Source organism: Moschus berezovskii, chromosome 7, assembly GCF_049115385.1.
Source record: "Moschus berezovskii isolate FMDL1 chromosome 7, NW_MosBer_1.0, whole genome shotgun sequence".
Lineage (NCBI taxonomy): Eukaryota > Metazoa > Chordata > Mammalia > Artiodactyla > Moschidae > Moschus > Moschus berezovskii.
This window is the reverse complement of record NC_142466.1, coordinates 59,674,298-59,683,906: the sequence shown is the minus strand read 5'-3', so window position 1 is coordinate 59,683,906 and position 9,609 is coordinate 59,674,298. Positions and strand designations below refer to the sequence as shown.

General features: G+C 41.5%; 1 protein-coding gene across 1 annotated transcript; it reads left to right on the top strand.

The window, feature by feature from the left end:
* Positions 1-2,630: 2,630 nt before the first annotated feature.
* Positions 2,631-8,966, top strand: RFK (riboflavin kinase). The gene is made up of 4 exons (XM_055426906.2): positions 2,631-3,069; positions 4,000-4,151; positions 6,233-6,335; positions 7,665-8,966. The coding sequence occupies exons 1-4, from the start codon at positions 2,988-2,990 to the stop codon at positions 7,793-7,795; spliced, it is 468 nt and encodes a 155-aa protein (XP_055282881.1). The 5' UTR covers positions 2,631-2,987; the 3' UTR covers positions 7,796-8,966.
* The last annotated feature ends 643 nt before the right edge of the window (positions 8,967-9,609 follow it).

Genomic DNA, 9,609 nt, shown 5'->3' with positions numbered 1-9,609 from the left:
TTGCATTTCTCCGATAATGAGTGATGTTGAGTATCTTTTCATGTGCTTATTAGCCATCTGTATGTCTTCTTTGGAGAAATGTCTTCTTAGGTCTTCTTCCCACTTTTTGATTGGGTTGTTTGTTTTTCTGGTATTGAGTTGCACGAGCTGCTTGTTTATCTAGGCTTTTCTTATTTAGTGTATCACTGATAAAGATGCTCCTGCCATTGTTGCTGTTAGGCCAGGCAATTTGTTAAGTGCAGTGCATACATTATCTCACTTAAAACCCACAAAATTATTAATATTCCCATTTAGTTGATAAGAACACTGAGACTGAGACAGAGTATTTTGCCCAAAGTCACCCAGCAATTAAATGAGGCAGAGCCTGCATTCAAACCCTGACTTATCTAGCTCTAGCTCCTATGCACTTCACCATTAACTGCACGAAATGCCCTTTATGTGCAGGTTTCTCCCTCTAACAACTTTCCAAGCACTTTATCAGGACTTCATTGGCCTGTTTACAGCATAGAATGCTATGTTATCAGGCTTCCCAATAGGTCTCCGCCACTAAACTGAGTCTTCTGAGGGCCAAATATTTGTCTCAGACACCTTTGTTCCCCAAGCACCCTGTATTGTGCTTGGTGAACACTGGGCTCATTAATTTATTCCTTCTGCAGATACTTACAAAATGTTTGCTATAAACCAGGTGCTGTGCAGGAAGAGGAAAAGGGGACAACAGAGGATGAGATGTTTGAATGGCAATACTGACTCAATGGACGTGAGTTTAAGCAAACTCCAGGAGATGGTGAAGGACAGGGAAGCCTAGGATGCTGCAGTCCACAGCGTCACAAAGAGTCAGACATAACTGAGTGACTGAACAAAAACAAAGGTGCTATGCTAGTGTTAGGTAAATAAAACAATGATACCAACAAAGACCCCTTTGGTACTGTCAACTTAAAAAATATTCACAACCTAAAACTTGAGTTATGCTTTGTTTGGTGGGAATGTTTAGGACTTCAAGCCCAAAAGGCAGCATCTCAAGTAACCCTGAGAGAACTGCTCTGTGGAAGCGAGGGTGGGGGAATCAAGGTTATACAGAAGTTTGCAACAAAGGGCAGTTACTCCAAAGGTCAAAAGATTATTGTTCATTAAGGAAAACCAGGTATCTCATAAATTCAGTGCTTTTCTATGTATGAGACTATGCAAGAGTCTGGGCTCACTGAAATCATTCCTTTGGTAAGCACTTCAGTTATCTGGAGCCAATATGCTATAGTTTCACATCCTGCCTTCGGTCAGCGCTCACCAGTAGGGTAGTGGCTACAGTCTGATGGTTACTGGATGGCAGGTATTCTTTCCTTCCAGGGTTCCCTCAGGGCTCCCCAGATCACTTTGGAAGGCTATAATCTGTGATGACGTGACACACTTTGTTTACTGATTTGTTGGGCAATAGGCAATGGCAAGCCACTCCAATACTCTTGCCTAGAAAATCCCATGGACAGAGGAGCCTGGTGGGCTACAGTCCATGGGGTCGCTACTAGTCGGACAAGACTGAGTGACTTCACTTTCACTTTTCCCTTTCATGCATGGGAGAAGGAAATGGCAACCCACTCCAGTGTTCTTGCCTGGAGAATCCCAGGGACGGGGGAGCCTGGTGGGCTTCCGTCTGTGGGGTCACACAGAGTCTGACACGACTGAAGTGACTTAGCAGCAGCAGCCCATTTCTCAGTACCAATATAGGAAGAAGATAATTGGAACACTGGGTAAGCCCTATCAGTTACATACATGTAAGGTAAAATGAAAATGACTATAAAGTTTGGACAGAATTTCACATACCTTTGTAGAGAAAAGTAAAAGAAAACAATTAAAACTTCTATCTCAAGAACAAGAGGATGTGTCTTGTGAGAAACTCAGAAACTATTTCCGGAGGTAAAGTTTACAGTTCCAGAGTCTGAAGAAAATTGCAATGCTGTAGAGATCAAGACTAGTATCAAGCTTTTAAAGTTCCTCAGAGAGACCAGGAGATAAAGAGGGAGAGTGGATAGACAGCCCTGTCCCTCATCAAAAAAAAAAAAAAAAATGCATCGCTCTAACCTTCTCACGGGGTCGCAAAGAGTCGGACACGACTGAGCGACTGAACTGAACTGAACCTTCCGCTAGTTTCTGGGATTGCAGGTTTACAGATCAGGGCACGCTCCCTGGAGCTTACATGCTAATATAACTTCAGACCGTGGACAAGTGGTCTAGAGAAGAGGATCACTTCTGGTAGGTAGTCGTGAAAACCTCAATGAAGAGGTGATTTCCGGGTTGAAATCTTTGAGGTTTATTAAGTGTTTAAAGAGCGACTGATTGATGAATGAAGAGCAATCTAGCAGTTGTCAAAGCGCTAAAGAAAGTTTCTCTTTGTGGTCAAATCATAATGAAAAGGAAAAGAGGGGGAGAAACACTTAGGAGTGTACGAGAACAGTGCTTTTCACAGCTCTGAGGCTGAGAAAAACGCATCTCCGCCTCAGTTCCCAACGCCGGGGACACACCTGATGAAGGGCAAAGCTGCGACTCTCCAGCTACGGCCGGGGCGGGGCTACGGTCGGGGCGGGGCTACGGCCGGGGCGGGGCTACGGAAGCCGAACGGGCGCCGGGGCGCTCAGCCGGGACAGTGTGCGCAGGCCCGGGGCACTCGCGGGCGGGGGTGCCTCCCGCGCCGGCCCGCCCCCGCCGCGCTCCCCGCCCACACCCGCACTTACTTCCGCGGTCGCCGGCTTCCCGAAGCCCGGACGCAGCCTCTGAGGCGTCTGGCACCTTCTGTTGGGTCAGCGGGCGTGAGGATCTCGCGGCGGCGTGTGGTGCGCACCGCTCGGCCGCTGTGCGCCCGTCCCCTCGCCCGTCCGGCGGGCCGGCCGAGCTCCCTCACGTGTACCCCGGCTGGTCTGGGGGGTCCGGGCACCGCCTTCACGGCGGCCCCGCCGGACTCGCGGTCGGGGCCGCAGCCCGAACCTGGAGCGGACGGCGTCATGAGGCACCTGCCGTATTTCTGCCTCGGCCAAGTGGTGCGGGGCTTCGGCCGCGGCTCCAAGCAGTTGGGCATCCCTACAGGTGAGCGCAGGACAGCGCGGAGGCCCCCCACCCACCCTTGGCTGGGTCACCTGGGAGTGGAGCGGGGACGTCCGCCGGGGGAGCTCCAAGCTGGGTCGTGGGACCTTGGGCAGAGATGACACTTTCCTCCGCCCCGGTCCCCCTTTGTTGAGGCAGAAGACCTTTGGTCGGGCTGATGGCGCGCGTCCTCGCTCGTGGCTCAGAGCTCACCCGACTTGCGGGGTGGTGACCTCAGAAAGCTGAAGCTGAGTTTCGGGATCCCCGTTTCCCGCCTCCCAGTCCAGCTGTGATCAAGCAGCCAAGCGTGGCGCCTGTTTTGCCCTTTTAGAAAATGTAATGTGGGCCAGATAGGCTAAATTCTTAAGCCAGCAATATGGTTTTCTTTCTTTAAATACGTTAGCAAATTGTGTCCAAATGACGACACAGGCACTTGAGTGAGAACCAGGTATCATTTTTGGTCTTTCTACGTTGTTTTCTTTTTTCTTTTTTCCTGAAGGTATGCTTAGTCATCCTTAAAATAACATTCCAGGGCTGCCCTTAGACCTGTAAAAGTAGTCTTTGAGCCTGAGGCCTAGGCATGTGTATTTCAAATAATTAGCATCTTTTCAAGAGATTCTGAGCCTTTTTAAGAAAGACCAGGGCTAAAAATCCATCTGTTCATGTATTTGTTTTCTTCTCCTACTGTGAGACTTTACATTTTTTGATACACTTATATCTAATCTGGTACCTTACACACTTATAATCTGGTACTTTTTCCCTAACCAGTTGGTATGAAGAAGAGAAAGAAATCCTAGTCAGAGTGTGAAACGATGGTATTAATAGTCTTAGAGTCCTAGGAATCTTGTTTGATGATTTAGACTAGGCTTGCATGTGACTTTTGTAAATATTGAATATGAAACTCTAAACAGTGTATTTTCTTCTGTTGTTTAGCTAACTTTCCTGAACAAGTAGTAGATAATCTTCCAGCTGATATATCTACTGGCATTTATTATGGTTGGGCTAGTGTTGGAAATGGAGATGTCCATAAGATGGTGGTGAGCATAGGATGGAACCCATACTACAAGAATACTAAAAAATCCATGGTAAGAATTGTATTTCACTCCATAAATGAGGATGAGATGATGATTTAGAATAATATGCAGGTAGAACTCACCAGTGGTGATCACAACAGTAATCCAGATTCTAGAATTTTGGCAGTGTATCTGAAGGGTTTAAAAGAAAAGTATTTAGTTACTGTTTGAATGGAATAACTTTTCCATCCTTTCACTTTCAAGCTGTTTGTGTCTTTGGATCTAAAGTGAGTCTCTTATAAGGAGGGTATAGTTGGATTTTGTATTTTTTAACTATTCTGCTAATCCCTGACTTTTGGTTAGAGAGTTTAATCCATTTACATTTAAAGTAATTACTAGTAAGGAGGGACTTCTGCTATTTTACTTGTTTTGTTTTTTTACATGCCTTCCAGCTTTTTTGTCCATTGGTTCTTAGATTACTGCCTTGTTTTAGGTTTTTTTTTTTTTAGTAACACGTGTTGATCCCTTCTTATTTCCTTCTGTGTATTTTCTATATATATTTTCTTTGTGGTTACCATGGGGACTGCATTTAACATTCTAAAGTTATAAAAATCCATTTTGAATTTATACCAAATTGGTAGTATACCAAAACTCACAGATTACATCATTGTGTACCCAATAACATAGATTAATAAATTTTATAAATTATGGAGAAAATAGAAAGTGGAATCACAAACCAAAACTACAGTAATTAAATTTTATAACTGCCCATGTATTTACCTTTATTAGAAATAAAAGTAAAATAAAGTTGAGTTTGCCACAGTTAATGTAGGTCATTTACCCTTTAATTATTGCTCACTCTGTTAGGGCTTCCCAGGAGGCACATTGGTAAAGAATCTGCCTGCAATGCAGGATACCCAGGTTCAATCCCTGAGTTGGGAAGATTCCCTGGAGAAGGAAATGGCAACCCACTCCAGTATTCTTGCCTGGATAATCCCTTGGACAGGGGAAAATGGCAGGCTACAGTCCATGGTGTCGCAAAGAGTCGGACATGACCTCAGCGACTGAGCACGCATGCACCCTCTTAAGGTAGAACTACTTACTCTATGAATGGTGCTTTCTGATAAAATTGCAGAATGATGCTTTTTCTCATCTTTTATCCCCCTTTGAGGGTATACATATTCTCCTGTTTTTACCATCAAATTTACACAGCTTAAGTGCTTAATCTTCTAGTTATGGCTGAATCTTTTGGTCATCTAAATTTCATTCTCTTTGAAAGGTTTATAGAAATCTGTCACAGTTGGAAAGCTAGCTGAAAAAGTGCTGGTGTAAGCAGTAGAAGTGGTCCAGGACTATTTAATGTTATGCTCAATGGTTCTCTTATTTTTCAGGATTAACGGTGTTTTGGCATAGATAAAGAAAAGAATTGATGAAAGAACACAAATATTTTTCTGTGGAGTTAACGAGGAAATGAAAGGAGGGGAGGCTATCCTATGACTCATTTTTTCTTATTTAGCTACTCAGATAACAGAACTGTTATTACAGAGCCAGTTAAGGAGTGCCTTCTGTAGTTAGGAGAAACTCAGTTTTCCGTTGGTAGGAGGTTCATTTTAGAGTTTTTCTTTTTCCTTTTCTTTGCTGATAACAGATGTACATGGTGTACCTGTTGAAGTCTTTATTTACTCCTTTTTTAAAAAAATGGGATTGTCTGACTTACTGACTGAAAGAAGTTCTTAATATATTCTGGATCCAATTCTTTTGTTGGAACTACGTATGACAAATGTCTACTGTGTTGCTTTTTTTTTTTGATTAATGAAATGGTGTCTTTTGAGGAAGAGTTTCTTTGCTCATTGCCTCTTTGGTGTATTTGCTCAGTTTTTTCACCTTAAGAAGAGTCTTAATTATTTTTTTGCATGTTAACTTTTTCTAAAAACAGCAAATCACACTGGATTTGTGGGATAGCATCTACCTTACTCAGTTATAATATTTACCTATAAGGTCAGGGTCAAGGACAGGAGCAATGGAAGAGTTTAGGGAAAACTGCGTGAATATTTTAACCTGTCTTTAAAAATTTAAGGACAGTTAATTGTTTCATTTCAATGACCCCACATAAAAATAAAGATATATTCAATTTTAACGTCTTTTAACTGTAGGAAACTCATATCATGCATACTTTCCAAGAGGACTTCTATGGGGAAATCCTCAAAGTGGCCATCGTTGGTTACCTCAGACCAGAAAAGAACTTTGATTCTTTAGGTAAGTTCTTTTTTAGATATTCTTAGGTATTGCTGCAGCTCCTTTTACTGCTTCTCCTAATAATAATCATGGCAGGACAGATTGTATTTGAGCATGTAATATGCCAGGCCTTGTTTTAATAGCCTTACGTGAATCAACTCACTTTATCCCCACAACCACCACATGAAGTATTATGTAGTCTATTTTGCAGGTGAGGAAATTGTTAGAGAAGTTAAGTAGTTTGCCTGGGGTAACATAGTAAGTTGGAGAAGGCAGTGGCGAGCCACTCCGGTACTCTTGCCTAGAAAATCCCATGGATGGAGGAGCCTGGTAGGCTGCAGTCCGTGGGGTCGCTAGGGGTCGGACGCGACTGAGCGACTTCACTTTCACTTTTCACTTTCACACATTGGAGAAGGAAATGGCAACCCACTCCAGTGTTCTTGCCTGGAGAATCCCAGGGACGGGGGAGCCTGGTGGGCTTCCGTCCATGGGGTCACACAGAGTCGGACACGACTGAAGTGACTTAGCAGCAGCAGCAACATAGTAAGCGATGCAGCCTAGATTCAAACTGACTCTGTCTATCCAACAGTATGAAGTTAGTGAAATATATTTTCTTTTGTATTTTAAGAACAAGTAAGAATTAATAGGGTGAATAATGGGTGCTTAGCAGTATTTGACCAGAGAAGGCAATGGCAAGCCACTCCAGTACTCTTGCCTAGAAAATCCCATGGATGGAGGAGCCTGGTAGGCTGCAGTCCGTGGGGTTGCTAAGGGTCGGACATGACTGAGCGACTTCACTTTCACTTTTCACTTTCACACATTGGAGAAGGAAATGGCAACCCACTCCAGTGTTCTTGCCTGGAGAATCCCAGGGACGGGGGAGCCTGGTGGGCTTCCGTCTATGGGATCACACAGAGTTGGACACGACTGAAGTGACTTAGCAGCAGCAGCAGTACTTGAAGTGTAAGAAACAGTAAATCAGAACATTTAAACTAATTGGTGCCGAATATCTTATTGTAGTGTGATAGTTTTAATTCTAATGTAGAGTTTCTTTTACAAGTGTAAATACTGAAGAGAATTGATAGTGTTGTTTTTTTCATTTAGTATATGACTTGTACCTTTTTGCTAATGCCTTTCTCTAAGTAATTCCAAGACGATTAGGGACATTCTTTATGTACCATTGGCTTTTACTTAAGTCTAGAAGAAAGGATGAAACAAACATTACTGGGTATCTACCCTGTGCCAGGGACACTGCCAGCTTCTGAGATTTAAGGAGAAGCTGAACAAAGGAGTAGTAAAAAGGACAGCAGCAGTTTTTCATTATCTTTACCTGGTATATTCTCTCCACAGAGTCACTTATTTCAGCAATTCATGGTGATATTGAAGAAGCTAAGAAACGACTAGATTTACCAGAACATTTGAAACTCAAAGAAGACAAATTCTTCCAGGTTCCTAAAAGCAAGATAATGAATGGCCACTGATGGAAAAATCATCTTATTTATTCATTCACTGTTTCATAATACTTTACTGCTCATAACTCTGCAGTCTCATCTTGGTTATATTTTAAAAAACAAACATTTTCCTACAGCTGTGAATTAGTTTAAATAGTGCAATGTAGTTACCATATTATGTTCTAACTGTTCGATTAAATCCATCATGTCACAGTACTAAAAAAGTTTATTTTAAAAAAATCAAGATTTTTATGTAATATGTTGATTAAAATATACCACTAGAAAGGTCTTAAGTGTCTTATAATGGAAATGAAATATGTATAAATATGGGTAACAGGCAGGTCATTAGTTTGAGATGTGAACAGTAATTCTCATGGTAAAATTTTAGCATGCGTGTACTTGTATAGCATGCTCTGCTGATCAGAAAGCTTATAAAAGTAACTGTATTAAGCAGAGGTTTGACAGTTTAAACCTAAGGGGAAAAGCCAGACTTCATATTTTTTATATTTTGGACATTTATGTATTATTAAAGACAGGAAGACTGGTGAATTTTCATTTTAATTAGTCATTTCCTTTAAGGCCTCAAATCATTGTACTGTGTTCCATTTTTCGTTGCAGCTGCCTCAGTTCTAATTGGTCTAGACTACCTGCCTTTTCTTTGTTTGTTTTTCTTTTAAAACAGTAAAATGAGTGTTTTTCATCTCTAGGTCTCATTTTTGTGTTGTATAGCACTTCTCTCTTCTTAAGAGTAGATATTCTTCAACATTTTTCTTTAACCTTTGTTTCCTGCAAACAGTGGTAAACGTCGGTTTTTCCATTTACAAAATGTAGAGTTGCATCTGTATCTGCCATTCAACCCCTTCACTATATGAACAGTGGTGAAGTTGCATATCTCTTGGATTGAAGAAAAGACACCCCAAAACTTCATCTTTAGGTTTTCTTAAAGTTTAAATGAACACACAGCAGTTCATTTATATATACCAGTTTCCTAACGCAAGATACTTATTTCCTACCCACCAGAGAAATAAACTTATTTAAGAGCCAACTAAACCATGAAGTAGAAAGTTACTTATTTTTAATGTGGTTATATGTTCCTGAGCAAATACAAACTGTTGTAGTTGTGTGCACACAATGTAATTAAGGCTAAACAGTGCTTGTGGTTAGAAGGAAGGCATAAGTAATAAAGTTTCAGTTTACTGTTCATGCTATGCATTTCTTCCTCCTGCTGACTACTAGGAAATGATTCTTAGCCACTCACGACTTCTGTTTATATTGTCAGAACAAAAACAGATATTTGGGATATTTAGGAATTTGAGACTACAGATTGTTTTGGTTTTTGTAGCACATTGTAATATTATCTACTTTAACACCAGATTTGGGGAGGGGATTGGGGGCAGAAGTATCTAAATGGTAATTTGAAAGATAACTCGTAAAATCATTTTCTCCTAATCTGCATAAATGAGAGAACTGATTGGAACAGAGCTGTTGTATATATAATATTTAGAGAAACATCTAAAGCTAATGTTGGAGAAGGGGGGAAGCATGAATTAAAGCAGTTGGATTGTTTTTAATTTTGATGTATGAATTTATGGCCAACAATGTAGTCTGTGTCTTTTTCATTTCTTTATAGAAATACTTAGGACATATAATTTAATGTTGCTGCTGCTGCTAAGTCACTTCAGTCGTGTCCGACTGTGCGACCCCATAGACGGCAGCCCACCAGGCTTCCCGGTCCCTGGGATTCTCCAGGCAAGAACACTGGAGTGGGAATTTAATGTTAGAAATCCTATACTTGAAAGAAGCCTTTATTATCAGCGGCTCTTTGAAACACAGTTAAAAACAAC

Coding starts and splice junctions, on each gene's coding strand:
- RFK (XM_055426906.2), top strand. CDS start 2,988: ATGAGGCACCTGCCGTATTTCTGCCTCGGCCAAGTGGTGCGGGGCTTC. Junction 3,070..3,999: donor GCAGTTGGGCATCCCTACAG/GTGAGCGCAGGA, acceptor TCTGTTGTTTAG/CTAACTTTCCTGAACAAGTA. Junction 6,336..7,664: donor AAAGAACTTTGATTCTTTAG/GTAAGTTCTTTT, acceptor TTCTCTCCACAG/AGTCACTTATTTCAGCAATT.